At 31.7% G+C, this 22011-nt stretch overlaps 2 protein-coding genes across 2 annotated transcripts; one reads left to right on the top strand and one right to left on the bottom strand.

The window, feature by feature from the left end:
• The first annotated feature begins 1406 nt into the window (after nucleotides 1-1406).
• On the top strand, nucleotides 1407-6115 carry LOC123888443 (phosphatidylinositol:ceramide inositolphosphotransferase 2-like). Its single transcript, XM_045937505.1, has 12 exons — nucleotides 1407-2240; nucleotides 2335-2424; nucleotides 3205-3291; nucleotides 3386-3454; nucleotides 3571-3651; nucleotides 3800-3871; nucleotides 4000-4060; nucleotides 4151-4253; nucleotides 4365-4460; nucleotides 4866-4912; nucleotides 5002-5126; nucleotides 5755-6115. Exons 1-12 carry the CDS (start codon nucleotides 2085-2087, stop codon nucleotides 5833-5835), a joined length of 1068 nt encoding a protein of 355 aa, XP_045793461.1. The 5' UTR covers nucleotides 1407-2084; the 3' UTR covers nucleotides 5836-6115.
• Nucleotides 6116-16246: 10131 nt separating this feature from the next.
• Nucleotides 16247-20535, bottom strand: LOC123888442 (TSC22 domain family protein 1-like). Its single transcript, XM_045937504.1, has 2 exons — nucleotides 19537-20535; nucleotides 16247-16782 (listed from the first exon to the last, which is right to left on the bottom strand). Exons 1-2 carry the CDS (start codon nucleotides 20013-20015, stop codon nucleotides 16545-16547), a joined length of 717 nt encoding a protein of 238 aa, XP_045793460.1. The 5' UTR covers nucleotides 20016-20535; the 3' UTR covers nucleotides 16247-16544.
• Nucleotides 20536-22011: the final 1476 nt, after the last annotated feature.

The raw sequence follows: 22011 nt of genomic DNA, 5'->3' as shown, positions 1-22011 counted from the left end.
AAACAAGAAGAAAATCTATTTGGAAAATAAAATAAATATTTGTTGAAATATTTATGGTCAAACTAAATTATTATTTAAAAATTGAAGATAAATGTAGAGTGGACACATAACATAAAATAAAGAATTTAATTTATATACAACAAAAAATAAATTAACTTTTATACACAATTATTATAAAGTTATTTGAGTTTAAACATGATAAGCAGTCAGTGTAATGAAAGTTTACACAGACACCCAATGAGAAACCACCATTCTTCCATGTCATGTAAGACCATGTACAATGGTGATTAAATTTGGCGTGGAATGAGTGTTGAATGATGTTGAATGATTGGAAAGGGTGTGTTGAAAATGATATGGAGGAGAAAAGTGTTGAAATTGTTCAACTGTGTTGAAGGCTGTCACGGGGGATGCGTGGCGGTTTGTTATTTGCCCAAACTAGCGCGTGGCTCACACTCGCCGACAGGGCGCGTGAACGACAGAAGGACGCGAAGAGAGAATATGAGAGGGACACATGGCAGGATCCGATTGGTTGGTTGAATTTTTATCACATTAAATCTTTTAACTCAATTATTTCATTGCAAATTAATTTTTTATTTTTTTTTAACCAAAATTCGTGATTTTTTTGTCTATAAATAGAGACTTGATTCATTTGATTTGGACACAGAAAAAAAAACCAAATTTTTCACTATCTTAATCTTATTATTATCCTTCTATTAGTGCTTATTTTGAAGTTTTAATCTTTTTTTAGTGAAATGAATTCCAAAAATCATTTCAACACCTAAACATTTTCTAATTATCCCAACAATTATAAAAAATCCCAACAAACTATAAATTGTATCATATAAATTATTTAAATAAATTATTTTTTTATTACAAAAAACTAAAAAAAAATTGTTAAGTGTTTACTATTTTAATTTTAATCTATAATTGTAATTTTATGTAATCATAAAAATAAAAATTTAAATAAGAATATGAAATAAAAAGTAGTGGGGTAGAATGTTGAATGAAAAATTATTGAAGAGGGTAAAAGTTGAATGAAAGTTGAATGAATAGGTGGAAGAAAGAGAAAATGATGTGGAGTGTTGGGAGTTAAAAAATGTGGTGTTGAATGATATAACCATTGTAAATGGTCTAAGTAGTTTCAAAATAAACATACATGAGTGGGGTGATGATGTGACAAAAAAATAAAATATCATATGTTGTTTGTGTAACAATATTTTAATCTTTCTGCTCATATACTTTAATCTCAAGTTTTTTTTTTTTTTTTACAAAAAATCTCAAGTTATTTTACACTATAGATAGATTAATTATCTAATGTTGTTGGATAACTAATGTACTATCTAACATTAATTATAAATGAGATACTAGTACATAGTTATCTAAAGTAAAAATTTGTTGATAATTATGGAGTGAGTAAGATAAAATGAATATTTGTACTTTTGTGACCCCTTCGTCACACCTTCCACTCTTTTTCCTTTCCCCATTCAAAATCAACATCCACGATTACGAAATTTCAAAAAACCAAACTAATTGTTTTCTTTTATCTTTTTTACTTAATTAAAAAAGTGATTATAAAAAAAGCAAGTTGGTATATATATAGTGTTTATTCTCCTCCTCTTCTCAACTGTCTCCTCCGTGTTCAACTCGCGTGCATTGCAGTCAGACAGAAACCAAAGAGAAATTCAATTCAGAGAGAGAGAGAGAGAGAGAGAGAGCGAAACCAACCCAGAAGAGATTAAAACATTCATTCATTCATTCAAAGCCCTTTTTCATCATTCACCTTTTAATTATTCTTTTAATTTTTCTGAAAACCGGGCATTTTCTCGATCTTAATCTTTCTGGGTTTCACTTTTTCTCCTCAGATCCTCTTTCTGTTCTTCACAATTTTATTTTTTTTAATTTTAAAATTTTTTGAAACTCGATTCTGCTTTTGTGGGTGTGTGTTTTTCTGTGAAAAGATTCAGTTTTTCGTAGTTGGAAAGTGAAAAAAGAATTGATTCTTATCTGGGTTGGTTTTGATGCGATTGTTGGGTTTATTTATAAACGCAATGATGTTGACATCATCTGTGTTTTTTTGAAGTATTATGGAAGGTGGTCGTTACTCGGTTACAACATCATCAATAACAGCAACAACAACAACAACAACAACATCTTCTTCATCTTCATCATCATCATCATCAACAATCTTCAACAATAACAAGAAAAACATGTCACTTTACATTGGTCGTGAGGCTTCCAAGGTTGTTGTCTTTTTCCTAATCTAAAACATTCATAGGATTTTGTTTCATCTCATGTTTTTGTTTTTAATGATTGTTTGAATGTTTTGATTTGTAGCTATGGAAGAGAGTTTGTGCAGAGACAACAACAGAAATCAATCTTCTTGTGGAGAATTGGAAGTACCTTCTCGCTGGTTTAGTTTTTCAGGTTTTTTTTGTTTTGCCCCTTTTAATTTGATTCAATTTTTATGAATTGTGTAATTTAATTAATGAATTAATTGTACTTTGTATTTTTTTGGTTACCCTTTTGTGAAAAAGAATGAAGAGGTTCTTTTGTTTTCCTTTTATGTGTTTTTTGATATTAAAGTGTTAAAGTAGTTTTCACATTTGGTTTTGAGAACGTTACTTCAACGTTACAAAAAGTTTTTCATTTTCCTCTCATGTTGAGTTGGCAACTTTTGAGATTTCTTAATTTCTTCAATTAGGAACAAAGGTTTTTTAAATTTTTTAATACTAATCTTGTTTCGATTCGTGCTAAGGATCGAACCTGCAACAACTGGGGAGCGATACTTGTCGCATGACCCGTGTGGACATGTGATGAATTTTTGTTTTGCATTTTACTATGCAGACTCATAATTGGAACATTTATTATGTTTTGAATTAAATGATGATTGCTGATATCATCATATAAGTAATGGATTTCACATATTAATTACAGCTTAATTACAAATTTATGAACTTCATGTAAAGCTAAATCTATTTGTTTCTCATAATTTCTACTATTAGAAACCTTCAATTATTAGTCATTGTTTCAGAAAAGGAAAAGAAATCAGATTGGCAATTTTTCTATTCATATTTTTTGCAGCTTATTGATACTAACACATTACATTATATTACACTGTTTAAGTTGACATGGTTCTTGTTTTTCATGTATCAATGATATCTATCTATATAATCTAAATCATAAATTGAAACTGTTTCTACACAGTATATTCATGGTTTGGCTGCACGAGGAGTTCATTATTTACATCGGCCCGGCCCTACATTACAGGATCTTGGTTTCTTCCTTCTTCCGGTTTGTTATTTTGATCTCTTTCTCTCTTGTAAAAATTGTCTTTCATTAGATTATGTCTTCTGATTTTTGATTTTGATGTTTGTGGATTTTATAGGAGCTTGGTCAAGAAAGAGCTTACATTAGTGAATCTTTGTTTACAGTTATCTTTTTATCCTTTTTCCTTGTAAGAATTCTCATCTTCCCTCAATTTTCATTCACTTGATTCTATGAAGTTCTTGTTTTAATTAGTGTCGATAGTTTTTATTGAAGATTTAATGATTAAAATATGTGAATTTGCAGTGGACTTTTCATCCTTTCATATTCAAGACCAAAAAGATCTACACAGTTCTAATTTGGTGCAGGGTTCTATCTTTCTTAGTTGTAAGTGTTCATAAAAACTACTTAAATTCGTGAGTGCTTAACGTTGAAAATTGCATTGTAGTTTGTTGTCAACAAGGGTTAATGTTGATTATTAAAGTGATGTATTATATGACCGCTTCTTAAATTCGGGCGCTTCTATTACCTGCAGGCCTCTCAAGCTCTTCGCATAGCGACATTTTATTCCACGCAGCTTCCTGGTCCAAATTACCATTGCCGTGAGGTATAATTACCTTCTTGTTTGTCATTCGCGTTTAACTGTTGATTTTCTCCGGAGTCCTACATTACATGTTTGCATAGGTTATTCGCTTTTAAACGATTTTTTAACTTAACAGCACTTATATTATGCAGGGATCACCACTTGCAACACTGCCTCGTCCGAAAAGTGTCTCTGAAGTCCTCTTGATTAATTGTTAGTACTAGTACACTTTTGTTTTAGAGTCGTCTACCTACGATGCCTTTGTTGTTATATCGGTGCTCATTTGGTTTTTCAACTTTGCAGTTCCTCACGGCGTGATATATGGATGTGGTGATTTAATATTTTCATCGCACATGATCTTCACTCTAGTCTTTGTTAACACGTACCAGAGATATGGCACACGAAGGTAAGTTTATCAGAAGATATGAATGCAACGAACTTTGTTTTGTTTGATTCATTGTGCCATGTCTTAGGTTTCAATTCTGACTAACTGTGATTAATTTTTGAACCACCGCAGGTGCATAAAGCAACTTGGATGGGCTCTTACTGTCATTCAGAGTTTTTTGATAGTAGCATCTCGCAAACATTATACAGTCGATGTAGTTGTTGCCTGGTAGGGAGCCTTTCCTGAAACTGTGAATGTCAGACAATTTTGTTTCTAAAATTATCGAAATTCCTAACAATCAATGAAATTGAAAATCATCGATCATAGTATAGTCTCTCAAGACAATCCCAAGAATCAAATAGATTAATCTGATCAACGATATTCAATTTGAGTGTCATTTTAGAATTTCATTAATATCACGAACCGTATTTCCTGAAGCTTGCAACTTTAAGCACAGCTTATGTTTGGTATCATGGTAGGCATATCAGAATCACGGTAACCCACCGATTTTGCAGTGGGTTACCGTGATTCTAGTACACCTACCGTGATACCAAACATACACTAAATTATTGATTTACTTGAAAAATCTGTGGTCCATGTCCTTTAAATTTTTAATTTTTTTTATTCTTGCAGGTATACTGTTAATTTGGTGGTATTTTTTGTTGAGAAAAAATTACCAGGTATGCACATAAGGACATAATAATTATACTATGTTTCTGTCATTTAGTCTTTGCAATTGTGTGCTAACTTAGTTATTCTAAAACAACAGAAATGCCAGACAGGACAGCTGCAACACTGTTGCTACCATTAAGCACCAAAGACAACAAAGATGGCAGAAACAAAGAAGAGAACCACAAGCTGTTAAATGGCAATTCTGTTGATCCTTCAGATTGGGTATAATATTCAACCTACTTGTCTTTTTCTTAATTAAACCATCAATTTAGTCTCTTAAACATCACTCTCTCCAATTTATTTTCTAAGTATTGAAATATAATAAGTGATGTGTTTGGATCAAAGTGAGATTGTCAGATTCGTGGTGAGCCCGTGTGATTTTAGCACAAGCTACACATTGGAGCTTCAATAAAATCACAGGGTCAGTGTGCTTTTGTCAAACTCACCGTTCTTCCAAACATACACTAAATAGTCCTAACGTATATAAAATCGGTCAATTTAGTCTCTGCTATTAATATGTTATGACTAAATTGACTGTTTTGTCTAGAACATCGTAATAGCATAGACTAAATTGTCGGATGTTATATACTTTATGGAGCGTGTTATATTTATTATATACTCCCTTTGATCTTATAGGAGTATATAAACAAAAATTATTTTATCATTAAATACATCAATTATTCGATGAATCTTTGTTTATATATGAGACGAGATGGGGAGAGAGAACACACTTTATGGACTAAAATTGGTGCTACATTAAATTTTTGTTGCCTTTCTTTCCTCTTTTTTCATAATGTCATGTCACTGTCTTATGATATAGACATAACATTGTTATTGTCACTTTGTTCAGAGACAGAGAACTCAAGCAAATGGCAAGATTCTGGAAGATGGTCATGCACACCATGCTGACTCTACAAAGAATGGTGCATAGATGTATGAGCTTTTTTCTTTTTGCAACTGCACAAATTTGGATTGGATCTTCTGCTGCAACATTGTGTGTCATTGGGAAGCTGCAACCTTTCAATTAGTTGAATTTTTTTAACTTGGAAATATTAGTAGTCTCTGATTGATTTTTGTAGTATTTGAGCTTATTGCAATTAGGTTGTGCTTTTTAACAATATTGCAGCTTTGGTCCATTGTCATTGTTTCATTGTTTAGCTTTAGCAGCAGCATGTGCTGTAGAAAATTTTCCAATTCATATTGCTTCACAATTTCCAATGTGTATAGTTTTTCTTCTGGTAACTATTTTTTTTTTTTGGTGTTTTTATCTCTGATATAAAATTTGGTAGAGTTGAAAAATTTGCAAGAATAATTTATGCTTTGTAGGAGTAGTATTGTAAAAATAAATTATTTTTTATGGTAAAATAAAAATACTCCCAACATGCAAATATTTCACTTATTTTTTAGGTAATACTACTTTCATACTTGAAGTCAATAATTGTTTGAGTGAGTTCAAGTGATTAATGAGTTTTATTAAATGTTGCATCATTTAGTTAGGAGAATTCAAGTTCAAAGAGTGAACAATTTTACCAAATGTTAGTTGGTTTAGTGGTGATTGGTGCTGAACTAGGTAGGGAGGACCATGGTTCGATCCCCGCAACTGCATTTGGGATGAGACTGAAACCACTTGATGCTAGAACTCGCCCCGAACTCTAGACTACTATGGTCCTTTCCCCTAAGAACCAGAGGATGAAAACCAAAAAAAAAAAAAAAGTGAACAATTTTTAATTAGACTTTAATTATCATTTAATTAAACTCTAAATTATCAGAGTCCTTTTTACTAAAGATGATTAATTAAAGAGTGAACAATTTTTTCTACCAAAAAAAAAAAAAAGAGTGAACAATTTAGTAAAATGTGATTAAATAAAACTTACTGCATTTAAGTAAAACTTACTGCATTATCAGAGTCATTTCAAAGAGTGAACAATTTTTTATAAAACTTATTGCATTTAATCACATTTTACTACTACCTCCTTCCATAAATATAAGACTCCTTTAAGAAAATTAATGAAATTAAAGTAGATTGTAGTATTAAATTTGTTGACAATCAATATTGTTTTTACATATTTATTTTTCAAGTGAGAGATTAAGTTAATATGTTTTTAGAATATTTATTAAATATTGTAGAAAAATACGCACTAATTAAGTTTATGTTTGTGAAAAAATAATGTCCTTGGAAATTTGAAAGGAGTCGACAAAGAAAAACATCAAGAGAATCTTATATTAGTGCTAAATAAGTTTTTGGAATTGGACGACATATATGTTCACACTGACACAGTTCATGTGACAAGTATTGCGCCTTAATTGTTGTGGGTTCGATCCTCGTCACGTTTAAAAAAAATTGCAAGTAATATGAGAGTCATTATGAACCATTGTACTAACTTATTAAAAAAACTTTGGTACATTGTACAAGTCATTTGTCCCATATAAATTTTAGCTAGGACAAATTTAAGCTGTTAAAAGAACAACAATTACTCTTCTTACATTGGTTGTTGAGGTGAAAAGGACATTATCATCAATGAGAAACTTATTAAGTTGTAAAGGACAAGCTTATTAATAAAACCATGACATTTTTTTTAAGAGAATCAAACCATGACATACTCATTGTTGGAGGTACATTGCCTAAAATGATTTGTTTGGTTGTTGTAAAATCTTAAAGAAGCTAAGATAATTCCTTAAATTGAAATGGTAAAATTAGTGACGCCAACAAGCACATGTTTACGACACATAATAATACCAAAGTGCATTGAATTGTCATAATCTTTGTGCCTCAAATAATATTCCAATTTTTTCAAATTTTTCCAAAGTTTCGGTTTCTAAGATACTAGGTCATTCACATTAAGTCAAAAAAAAAAAAATAGACCATTCACATGCATATCCTCTACTTTACACATGGGCCATAGACTTATTGTGCTTAAATTAAACACCTGGTCTAATCATATAGGGTAGAGTTTTTTTAGGGGTACTCTACTATAATAAAGTGTATTTATATTAACCATTGATATTGGTAAAGCTTGTGAGTTGTGACCAATTAAGATGTATACTAGTATTATTGTATAGACTTATAATTATAGGCATTTGTCTCCTAAGCGTGCGGTCAAGCTTGTGACCACTACTACTATTATTGGTTCATATATGCACCTTAGATAGGAAAAGTAGGATAGATCTCAACAATTTATGGGGGCTCTGATCAATTCAATTTGAAGGTATTCCCTCCGACCTTAACTATAACCAAATTCTACTTTTTAGATTCATCGGAAAATTAATGTATTTGGCCTAAAGTGAGTCTAGATACATTGGTATTCAAATGAATCTAAAAAGTAGAATTTGCTTATAATTAAGGTCGGATAAAGTACTTTAATCAATTCAATTTTGAGTCTTTATATTAAAAGAGATATATAAGTTTAAATAAACTTTGTCCCATAAATCTTAGTCAATTGACGAAAATTATCGAAATTGTTAGGCCGGACGTCGTGATCCGGGTTCGAACCTGAGATCTCACAATTATGTGAGTTTAATTTCAGTAAATTATCACTTCATCTAAGACAAAAAAAAATTAAATAAACTTTACAAAAATATTAGTAGATTATTTAATCTACTAGTTGCTCTCTATGAAAAACATATTCGGACATGGGACACAAAACTTACAGGGAGACGTTGAAAAGGTTAGGTGACCTAGGATTGAAGTTGGAAGGTTTCTATAGTGTTATCATTGTTGTTTTACAGCGGTCCGAATGATAGGGTTCATCAAATGATTAGTTGGAAGCCACATGTGGTGGGTGTGAGAGAATTTTCAAAATATACTCGATAGAATGTGATAGTTAGTTTGAAACAAAATGTTTATTGGTTTAGTCTTGGAAACTTTTGATAACAAGAAGTGAATCATAACATTGTTTCTTGTAACATCAATCTTTCAAAGTTTGCCTCTCTTCATCAAAAGATATGAGTTTTTATATAAATAGAGATACTCATGAGACAGAGAAAAATATCAAAACAAATTAGAAAATTGTGAGTTTCATGAGTTAGAATTATGTCAGAAAATTATATTAAATCATTTTTTTTCTCTCTAGTGCACGAGAGAAATTGACAGGAACTTTATTCTATAAACTACCATTATCGATACGCTTGTTGTGAATGTGCAAGTCACGTCAATGATTCCAAACTATCCTGAAACAAAGGTTCTCACAGTGGCATGTTGAGTGAGTTTTTAATACCTATGGAGCTAGTAAGAGAGTGATGTCGGAATGTTGAGGGTTACTCAGGGGTGATTATTGTTAATGGTTAGCGGCTTCTCAATATTATACGAGTATTATACAAATCTCAGACACTGATATGTATCCGACACGAAAACAACAATGTCTAATTGAATTGCTCAGTAGCATACAAAACATTGGCAGACAAATAGATTACTTTATCCATTATTCACAAAAGACATAAATAATAATATCACTAAATATTTCATAAAATTTCTCTAAAAGGTTTGATAACAATGTGGTATTTCACTTGGTTTTTCGCATATGTTATTTGTTACTTAAATTCCCTACATACACTTTAAAACATTGGCAGCTGTATGATCATTCAAACATAGGCTGTGCAAGCTGGGAATGAGTCCAAAGCAAATTAGATAAGGTTTTTAAAATTATTCCAATCTTATTATTTGAAGTCCACCTAAAAGCATAACATGGATGGAAATACACCTAATTGATGTCCATGTCTGAGTTGTTTATTGTATTGAATATATACACAAAATAATAAAAAAGTAATCTTCAAAAGATACCAATCGTAATTAGATATGACCTCAAAACAAAAGTTGCATTTATCGTGGCTTTTAGATGGAGAAGTGTTTCATATAAGCTATGGTGAATCAATATTTGGATATTGTTCAGAATTCTAACAATGTTCATTGTCATTTTGTATTCACTTCGGACATGAGATCTGAAGGTATGACAAGTGTCCCAAATGTGTCCAGAGAATTAGGGTTTTAGAGCCTAAAAATTTCTCTTGGACACCTGCCTAGGCTAGTAGAGTCATGGTCGGTGCGGCACGATCCGGCGGTCCACCTGTCCTCATCAAGTGATGATTGTGTGTGAGAGGAGTGCTAGCAACACACTCTTTAACAAACACATTCTAACACACTCTTTTCTATTGGTTAAAATTTATATGAGTCTCATAAAAATTATATGAGTCCACATTTTTTTATGGGACCCATGTGAATTTCAACCAATAAAAGAGAGTGTGTTGGAGTGTATTTGTTAAAGAGTGTGTTGCTAGCATTATTCTTGTGTGTGATTTAGAACATGTCCATCTTATAATCCGCTCAACTAAGTGTAGTTCGAATGATCTGAACCAGTTCATGAATCGACCTTAGCCAATCAAAAATAATTTCTAACTACTTAAGTAGTAATTTATGGGGTATTACTCGTCCTAATAACCGAAACATTTATTCAATCAATGTTGATTCTAAAATAAAAATAAGAAACACAAAATATTTGTATTTTAAAACTCATTTTATATTATTTGCTTAAAAAAAAACTCATTTTATATTTATTTTTCTTTTTGTCAAATCAACATCAATTAAGTGTTAGTCTCAATGATAAGAACATGGACACTTTGAACTTTTACTTGAAGTTGACAATGTTGAAGTTTTGAGCCATTTTCAAGTATAAGTTCACACTAGAAATTCTCTTTTTTTATTATGCAGTATATAAGGTTCCCAAGAATCATATATGTAATGTTTGAGATGTCCCACACATGCATATCAAGGAGGCCATTCAAAAAAAGTGCAGGTGCTAGCGGATTTTAAGCTGGAAAAGGTAGTCAATGTGGAAAAGAGAACATACTCATACTGTGGCATAAACGTGCACACACAAACACACTTATAGAGAGACAAAGTGCAATTGTAAAACAGATATATGAGTTATTCAATATCATCATTAATGTAACATGTTTACAACCAAAATAATGACCACTTTTCTATATATACTGCTCTTTTATCTCATTATTTACGAGTGTCCGTTTGATTTCAATAAAGAGTAGTGTGTGAATAACAACACCAACTCTTACTTAGGATCCGGTTCTCTTATACGAGTTCTCTTATGCCGTTTGTTTGGATTTAGTTTCTCTAAACTAAGTAGTACTTAATTACTTTACACTATAAAGTGAATCATTCACTTTAGAGGAATCGAATCCCGTTTATTCAGCCCTAAATAATGACCACTTCCTATAACTACTATTTTCTCTTGTTATTTACGAGTGTGATCCGTTTGATTCCGATAATGAGTAGTGTGTTACTTTGTGTGAATAACAACACCAACTCTTACATAGGATCCGATCCTTTTCTATGAGTTCTCTTTAGTAAGATCCGACCCTCTTATATGAGTTCTCTTTTGCCGTTTGTTCAGCGTTAATTTCAACTATTGGATTTATGTTATATTTTCGCTTTTGAGTTCCATCTTAATTGGTTGTACCCAGAAGATATATTGATTTACCAAAAAAATGTAACCACAGGTGCAATTTGCTTCCAAATGGCCACAACAATTTTATACAATATTCTTTTGTCTGGCTTATATCATATTGATATCATAGGTCCAAAAAAAAATCATATTGACATCAAAAGTCAACTTAAAGAACGATTCCATAAAATTAAATATGTCCACCAACTAATTCATTAAGAAGTTTCACATCGATTGCAAGATGGTCTGAATATGTGTTTATAAAGTAGAGGCAATCCTGATTCCTCACCTTACAAGCCAATAATTTTGTAAGGTTGAGTTAGCTCAATACTCAATTCTAAAAAATTCAAGCTAGATTATAAGTTAATTTGAAAATATATATGAATTCATGTGGTAAGTTTTTAGATTTTGATAATATATTTATGGGTCTTGTTAACATGTGCCCTTAGGGCACATGTTAAGATATACCAAAATAGAAATTTAACATTTAATGATGCAAGAAATTTAATGCTCAAAAAGTCAAAATGCACAAATTAGCATTTAATAATTTCTATTTTTGCTTCCTTAACATGTGCCTTAAGGGCACAAGTTAACATTCTCCTATATTTATTTATAGCAATACAAACTGTATGATGAATATGAACCTTTTACTGTTCTAACATTTCTTGTTCCACGCCATGCATGTATGTCTCCTTTCCACACTACATACATACACTCCATTTAGTGTTTGGACCATGCTTGATTTATTGACATTAATGTTACTGCCTCATTAATTTTTCTTATGAACACAATGTAGCTGGTAGGGTATATAATCCTTTTAACATAGATATCATAAATTAGATATAAGTATCATATCATGTAATGTTACTCTCATTTGGACCATAAAATTGGCTTCACAATCGACCACAGCCAATAGTTTTGAATAGCAAGTCAATTTCTGCATCTACAGCACAAGAAAATTAATATAGCCTTTAAGGACAATCCAGGTCTTGGTAGCTTTTAAAATGTCTTTATCTGTGATCTGAAAAAAGGTGTTTCAATTTATAGAATTCTAGGGTGTGTGCGCTTGATCGATGCAATGTCACAGCCGCTCTGGTGGCCAATCAAAATTGGCCTCCAAGACCATATTTTGATTGGTCACTGGAGCGACTATGACATAACATGCACCCTAAATTATATAAATTGAAACATATTTTTTTCATTTTCAATCACTCTATCATACAATGTTTCATTCAAAATATTTTCATGGGGTGAAGGAATGATTCACATTTTACCTTGTGGGCGGTGTTTAATTCAAAATAGTTTCATGAGGGTGAGGAAAGGGTGGATGGGACAAAAAAAAAATTAATTTTTATAAGGTTCACATTTTAACTTGGGTTCTCACGTTAAGTAACAAATTGTGTTTTTCTAGATTTTACGTTTTTACACACTTGCTACGCAATCTGCAAGAAGAGTAAAATTAGAAAGGTAGAGGGTGTGAAAAGAAATGATCTCCCTTTTAATAGTTCATTATTCTACCCATACTAAAATATGGGTCAATGTTTGTCAAAAAAAAAATTATATGGTTCAATGAGGCGATCTATTGAGCCCAACCCATTTTGAGAGTTTTTTCTTTTTGTATAAATTTTGAACAATTGTGTTTTTTTTGTTTTTTTTTTTAACTTTCATGACAAATTCTTACCAAAAGAAAAAGTCAAAAAACTTTCATGACAAATTCAGGTTATTGCAATTATTAAAATTATTTAAAATTTTAGCGAAATTATGTTGAAGAAGGGGGCGCGCGCGCGCACACACACACATATATATATATATATATATATATATATATATATATATATATATATATATATATATATATATATATATATATGTTGAACTTCAAATCCAATTTGTGCAGTTTTATTATACAAAAAAAAAACAAAAGAATGTTGCACACTCTTCTTCAGTATTTTTCTCGTACCCTTTTTAATAATAATATTGTTCATGGAAATACCACAAGTGTTAAAACAGTGCCCAGGTTGTGCTTGCAATTATGCAACAATATGTAGACGTGACAAAATAATGAATATCATGAGGTCTTGTCACTTGACATAATACTATTCAAGGTAATGAAATACATGAAAATTCCCATAAAAGATGAGAAAGCCGGACACTAATGTGTTTTTGTTGGGGCGAGATTGTCTCTCGTGGATATCTCACCAGAGAATATGTTGAAGATTGCCTTTGAATTGAAGATGAAAAAACAAGAATTTTGTGTTGATGCTATCAAGGGCGCATGAGGCGCCAGAAACAGAGCTAGAGGCACAGCAGCAGCAGGGGCTGCTGGCCTTGGTGCATGGTGCGCCGTTTTCCTGCGCATGGTGCGCAAAACACGGTACAAATACTGTGTGTTGTTTTGTTCAGCCACCAGGAAGGGAGAGAAAGTGGGTTTTGCAAGGTTTCTTCACCAATATCAGTCTAGGGTCAAAAGAGAATCTTTTGGGGGATACTCTAGGGTTGGGATAATCATTGTAACATTGGGAAACACTTATTGATTGAATCTCTTGGTCACGGGGAGAGATTCGGGAAAAGGGTATAATTTAGGGTAGAATTGCAAGCTCTTTCTACTGCAGCAAATTCGGATCCGTGGATTTAAGGTAAATAAATAAATATGATAAGTTTATTTTAAAATTTATATAGTCAAACTTTTAAAAATATTAAAAGTATTATTTTTAATACAAAATTTACCTATTTTATTTTTTAACAATGTCCGAAGAATACTAGTTAGCATAACTCTTAGGTATAATTGTATATGGCCTACAAGAGTTGAATTTGGATTCTCGAGAGAGAAAATTACAAAGAAAATGAAAGATGGGAATTAGTTGTGGATATTAAAATTTGAGAACAATTGAGAGAATTCTCAGTGGAGAGGACACTAATCCGTATAAAATGAATGTAATTAGAATTTTTTTCTTTAAGTAATCATAATCATAGTAATTAGTTCTATTTGATGGATGTTGTCCATGAAAGCAATACTTCGGATTCCCATTTTTTGTGCCTACTTATAGCATGTTTGCTTACACGTTAACATGTCTCCATTGCACGTATGTTGACCACTCCATAGTGTTCTTTTAATTTGATTTGAAGTGAGGTGGTATCAATGTGTTATTAGTCTTTTCAAAAGGCATGCTTAATCTAAGTCAAATATAACTTTTAGAAGAATGATAACAAATGTTGATATTACATAAATAGACAAGTTTTTATTTTATTATTATTAGATCACTTGTTAACAAGACCATTTATTAATATTACAGTATTAAAAGATAAAAAGGAGGAACGAACCACTAGGCTAAATAGTTTAGTTGTTAAATTCATACACTTTAATCGGGAAATGAAATATTTGGAATTCGAATACCAACTGTAGTAATATCTTTAGTAGCTTATCAACTGAACTACACTAACAATACGACTCATGTATATGTTTAATGATGACTGTGCTGCTTATGATAGCATCGCCCACTTATAAGAATTCTTCCTTTTTTTTTTACAAAGAATTTTCCTACTTTATTAGTAGGCTCAAAACAAATTTAACATCATATATATATTTGTCTTATTCAAGATCATCTTCCACCATCTTTGGAGTTTTTAAACAAACTTGACTTTGGCAGGGTTTAGAGAGATTGAGATTGTTCTATGTGTGGCGTAAAAGTTGAATCTTTGTTAGAAACGTCCCTTATCTCTACATGCTTTTGTGTTCTAATTGTGGTGTAAAAGTTGAATCTTTATTTCATGCCATAAAAGATCGTATGCTAAAGTTGTTTGGCGTTGATTTGTTTACACTCCCACCACAACACCACACGCGGAACGCGCGTCCCCGTGAGGAGGCACGAGTATTAAACTAGTTTGAATGATTGGTTAGGCAATCTTTTAGGAGTCTATTCTCATAGTTGGTCTTTGATATTTGCAATGACAGTGAATACTATTTGATTTCGAAGGAACAATTTTATTTTTAATCGAACGCCATGGACAAATAGTGTTTCATCCATCCATGTCACTTAATAAAAAGGACAAAGATTCTCTCACATCCCTTATTTACGTTTTAAGAGATAAAATTATTAAAAAGAAAAAGGAGAGTAAAAATAATACTAGTAGGGGCCAATTGGCCAAATCAAATGGGTGATATTATAAAAAAAGAGGGAAAATATGAAAGTGATAGGAGAGAAAATAAAAGTGAGAAAACCAATACTTTGCATTGATTCTTATATAAGAATAGTAAACACAGTCTTTTGTACAAGACAAAACCTGTATTGATGTTGAAACATAAGATTATCAAACAATGATTTGCCTGTGTTTAATTTGTCACAAAGGTTACCAACTCATTGGTCTAAACTCTAAACTATGTGTACAAGCAAGAAGCCCAATGTAACACTGCTCAACCCAAAAGTTAGTGGTTTGTTTCCACACACTATAGGTTGAGGTAGTAATTTCTCCTGTTGAACCTTGAACTAGCATCATCCTACTATATGAGCAGTTACTCATTATTAATTGATTAGGATTTATCTTTTCCGTAGATGAAGTGATAATAACTATCGGAAACTCACACACACAACTGTGAAGACTTGAGTTTAAATTCATGTGAAAGTGTTCAACCTAACAATATTGACATCTGCTGGTTAAACTAGGTCTTACGAACGTTGATTACGATATTTGCTTAAGGATATGACCCCATACAATTGCAAATTTTAGAATTGAGAAGAAAAAAAAAGGTAGAAAAACATGTTTATATATCTATGTTAAGGAAAACATGACCCTTGATGCAGACAAGTCAACAACCAAAACAAATTGCACCAACCACACAGAAAGCAGTGTTTATAATATCACTTTTAAATTAAACTAGTAGGAAAAATCACATGCACCTAAAAGCATTGATTGAGTCACAATATAATATGATATATAATATACATTTGAATAACCATTCAAGTAGTTGTCCAGAAACTACATTGATTCTGAACACATTTTGTGAAGCTAAATGATTTAGGACAAATACACAACAGAAATTGAAGAAAAGATTCAATAATGCCTATATAAACTCAATTAGGCCTCAAATTGTAGAATAATTCTTTTTTCCTCTCTTTTTCTTTTCTTCTTTGCCTTTCTGGCTTGTTTGCTCCCTAATAAGCTTCAAATGTGCATTAAATTGTGAATGAAACTAAGTTGATGGCATGTTGAAATGGAAAAGCCATGATATAACAAATGCAAAAACCATACAAGCAAGCAGAAAATTTAAGAAACGATGGCCGTGCCAAAATCTTTGAGTTTCTGCTGTAGGAGCAGCTGTTGAGAGTGTGGATGATGCGGTAGCATTGTTATTGTCGCTCACATTCTCTGTTGATTCCTCATTTGCACTGTAAACATTTCGCGCTACTGAATGACAAATTTCACAGGTCCTATAAAAAATAAAAAATTTAACCACAGAAAGAATTAGAAAATTGCGAAACTGAATAGAAATCTGTTACGGCAAATGTTAGTAATCAGTTGTCAGCAATGTTTGTGGAGGAGATTCAAACCCATGTCACCTTATCTATGAAGCATGGACGAAGACACCGGACACTGCTACTGACACGTCGACAATGTAATCATCATGAGTGTCGGTGTTGTGTCAGTGTATGACACCAACGCATGTTCGACACCGGGACACGCCTAACCGAAGAGTGTCCGTGCTTCATAGGTGTTATCACTTTATATCATCATTATACATTAAAGGCGGTATTATCAGTGAATGAAATTTGGATGTTACAAACAAGCAAAAACTAAGAACGGAGCTCATATCATTATGACCAACAAACACAAAATTCGAAACATCAAATTACATAACCCTTGGAGTCATCTACTCACACATCATTAGTGTTTACCAGTTGATACTAAGTTGATTTATATTCAACAATGTCAATATCAACCATTCATTAGCATACCAGTTCTTTGAAACAAATCAGAAAGGTTTAACCATGCATTATCCTAATTCGAAACTGCATACAAATAAAAGTACCGAGAAAACCTCGCCTTCTAAAAAGAGATAAAGTCCGAAAAGCGTTAATAGAGAGTGATACCCCTCGTCTTATAAAATAATTTAACATGGTATTATAACCTATCGATTTAGGTCATCCACCAAATTATCCACGCACCAAAAAGGGCAATAGTGCTAGACGAGAACATGAGGTGTAGTGGAAAAAATTCAAGTTCCATACTGCAAAGAGTTTATAAAGAGTGACACATCTCACCTCATTCAGCTTATAAAGAGAGGCTCGATATATAAAAACCGAATATTTAAGCTTCCTTTTACAAATACACAGCTGTGTTTGGAAAACCATTTTAGTGGTTTCAATATTCCAAAACAAAGGAAAAGAAGACGTCATGAATTATTTGCCACCGATGAAGACACCAATCAAAAAATATGATAAAGAAGATTCCAAAATTGAAAAGATTCAAATTCTATTGTTCCATTAGAATTTTAATTTAGCAATGAAATAATGAACTTGGATGGATTTAAGTCCAAATTCTGCTCTAACCATAGATCCTTCCTCAACAGATGGCCCCAACAAAATGCTTTAGAATTGACAGTGAAGCAAAGCAAGGAAGGTTTACCAGTCATTCAAATAATAAACTATGTCCTTTCATGTATTAACAAAAGCACAGAAAACTACATGTTTTTATTCAGACTTTAGAGATTGTTGCAATTAAAATTAAGGTAAAATACTGTGTCACTGTGTAAAAGTCATAGAAGTTATATTATCTGTAAGTAACCCTGCAGAACCTGTGCATAAAGTTTGAATATATTTTACTTCAAAGAACTGCAACAAGAATCTGAAAAATTGTACTATCAATTCAGTGGCTTGTACTACTCACAAATCACAACATTATATTATACAATATGAAAGTTGTCATCTATGAAGCACATATAAAGACACCGGACACAATACTAACACGTCAACATCAGGAAAATTTTGAAAAAAATGAATTAATTAAATGTCTTAGAATTGAATATTGGACCTAACTCAACCCTACAAAATTAGCTTGTAAAGTGAGGATTGTTTCTTACTTATAAACTCTTATCCAGCCCAACTCACATCCGTTGTGGGACTTCTTAATAGTAATCATATGTGTTGATGTTGTATCGACACCAACACATGTTGGACAAATCTTTGATCAGACGTGTGTGCGCTACAAAACTCGTCATTTATACATGTTAAATGAACAGATTATTATTTAGGACCAATGATTTATTATATGGATTAAAATATTCTATGTGGCACATCAGCAAGCAACTATCATCCACCAAGATATTTTTTTGTATACATGAATAGTAGTCAGAAGGGGTCAAATCTCAACTTTAAAAGAGATAAATTAATAAAATTAAAATAGAAAGAAGAGTAATATAGAGATTCCTAAATTTCAGAAAAGGAAGAAAGCAACAAAGAATCCCACTGCACTAAGACATGTCAGCAAATCAGTGAGATTGACTGATGCTTTAAGCCTTTATTTTTCCATCACCTTCTTCTTTAAATTATTTAATCTTCTATGACTTTCCCTTTTCTTGAAGAAATAATTGAGCTTGCTTCCTTGCAATTTGGTTCTTTACACATCCTAAATTATGCTTCCAAATACTTTTTTCATCATCGGATACATCTTTACACTCATCTTCAATTAAACAATTCATATCACCAAAGACAAAATTTCAATCAATCAATTTTCATACTCTATACTAATCTATCTAACAGACTAACACCAATACTTCGGATTGAAAGTGTGTCTTCCAAGTATAGTATCAATGTCCAATATGATATCGACATTACACGTGTCAGTTACCGACACTGACACATGTGGTTAGGTTCATTCGCATTTTACAGTGTCTATGTGTCGGTCTCGCAAACGGTGTTCATGTATGTGGTTATTAATAGATAATAATTGAATTCCCAATTAAGCAAAATACCACCAATAATTGTGAGTCCTTCTAGTATCATCTAGATAATCACAAATTGAGAAATTTCTCAATGCCATCAATCAAAATTCAAAAACCACCAATTAACAAAAGGGTATCAAATTTTCATTTAAAAGCTTCAAGATTTAGCATAAAAAAAAGAGTAAATTTAACAATTTAACAATCAAAACTAGAAGAAAAACAAGGATTTCATTTGAACACTGACCTATTTCCCTTAATCTTGAACCAAGCCTCAGCACAGTTTTTATGAGCAGCAGCTAAATCCTCTTTACAAGAACAACCCAATTCAATTGGAGGACCAGATTCATGACTTTCACTTTCCAAACCCATGTGACAAATTCTACAATCTTTCTCCACTTTGGCCAAATGCACCTTAATCTCAGGAACCCCAATTCTAATTTCAACCTCAACAGAACAATCAGATACAGATGAAACTCTACCAGAATCATGAACACCAGTTCCAAGTTCAGGATCAGAAACACAAGCAAAAGAGTAATCATCATATGAACCACCATTTGTTGAATAGAAACGTGAATAGCTTGAACCATCATCAGCATCAGAAAAACATAAACTACCTTCACCACTCACAGAACTATGATTATGATGATGATGATGATGATGTTGTTGATGATGATGATGATTTCCTTGTTCTAAATCAACATGGGTCATTTGCAAAGTTGTCATTTTTCAACACCCCACAAGAAAAACAAAACACCAAAAACAACAAACAGGGTTTTCTCAGAAAATGAAACAGAACATGAAATGTCTCAAACTTCGGAGCTTTGGGGTTTGTGTAATAATAGAAAACAAAAACACATATTTATATATAAATAAAAAAAGATTATTTTTTTATAATAAAAAAGCATAGAAGAAGAGAAAAAATGAAACAGTTGGGTGTGGGGGGGTTAAAGAATTGAGAAACTGTGGATTAGGTGAATATATGAATCAAACCCATTAATGAAAAGTTCCAAAAGTGTTAAGTTTTGGAAGAGGTTAAGGAAAGTTGAATGATTTTATTACTGTAGTGGGGAATGAAGAATGGAGAAAAGTGTAAAAATGAGAGAGGAGAGAGTAGTGTCGTTGTGGAAGAAGGCAGGGAGGGACAGTGACACTGCCAACAAAAACAGAAACGTGCTGTGAGAGCACACAGAAAAAACTCTTGTGAGATGACAATGCATTGATAAAGGAGTGAGGTATCAGGGGAAAAGGAAAAAGGAAAAATATGATGATAAATAATTATAAATTAATTAATATTATCTCCATTCCTGCATATTTTTATACTAAGAGAAAATAGTTTATTTTTTTTTAATATAAATTAAGGTATTACTATTCTGAACATGTAAATTGTAGAGATTAATTTTTAAAAATGATTGAGTTTTATTTAAGGAATTAATTTTTTTTTAGAAATAATTTTTTATACATATCAGCTAATGCAAGAAAATTTTGTCTTTTATTCTTTCTATTTAATTTTTTTTTTTGTAAATCCACTATTGTAATTTGATTTTTTTTCCCTCATCAGATTTGTTGGCATATGATTATATATTTTGCTTATGTGACTTGTCTAATTGGTATTTTAATTTATTTTTAATTATAGATTATAGATGGATTTACACATATATAAAAGTGTTGGCATCATATGTGTTGACATTTTTAAATAGAATTTAAAAGGAAAAATAGAAAAATCCATAAAATTGTTAACACATTCAACATAATCTTCATATTCTGCACTACATAAACCCATAATTTCGAGAGTGGATTGTCTCCCATAAAAATTCATCCAGTTAGATCTGGACCTTAAAATATCATACTTAAAATAAATAAATAAATAAATAAAAATAATTTATTTTAATGGCTTAGAATTAACAATGGAGAGAATCCATTCCCCAAAATTTCATCTTCAATTTTTACTCAATAAATTTTAACATCACCTTCTTTTTCAACTCTACTCCCCCACCTTTTTTCACTACCGGTTTCATACTCCCTCACGGTCATCAATTTTCTTAACCAAAGTCTAAAATGCACTCTTCATCACTAAAGTCAAATCTCCAAAACCAATCACAACCAAAATCAAATCCTTAAAACCATCTCTTCATCTAATTCCTCAAAAAGCTAATTTCTTTCTTTTTCCTTTCAAAACCCATAAGAAGGAAAACTTGTGAGAGATAAAGCATATATGAAAGAAAACATGATATAATGGCCATAAAACGCGAAATTAAGTCCATGGCCATCAATATCCACTAATCCTTCATAAATGAAACTCTCTGGTTGTCTTTATACAATGCCTTAGCCAACAAGTCATCAAAATGAGCCTTAAAAGGGCACAATTTCACTTGTTCATGCATTTGGACTTACAAAAGATAAAACAAAGGAAACGTAGCAAGAAAACTCTAATAACTTGACTTATAAACAAATTTTATTTAATAAAACTACTACTATAAGATATGCATATTTTAGAGTTATCATATGCTGTAAATAGGATTCTGGTTTTGGAAACGTTGAAAATACTGAGGATACTCTGTCGAAATTTCAGTAAATGTTATTTTGAAGTAAAAGTCACTTTTGAAATCTCTAATATACCGTTTGCTAAGTTTAGTCATTAGGTTTGCCAGACTAATATGTATTAGTTCGTGTGTCGGTCAAGATTAATGGTTTGGGTCGTAACATATGCAATTTACATATA

Source organism: Trifolium pratense, linkage group LG6 (genome assembly GCF_020283565.1).
Source record: "Trifolium pratense cultivar HEN17-A07 linkage group LG6, ARS_RC_1.1, whole genome shotgun sequence".
Taxonomy (NCBI): domain Eukaryota; kingdom Viridiplantae; phylum Streptophyta; class Magnoliopsida; order Fabales; family Fabaceae; genus Trifolium; species Trifolium pratense.
This window is presented reverse-complemented; position numbering and strand designations above follow the sequence as displayed.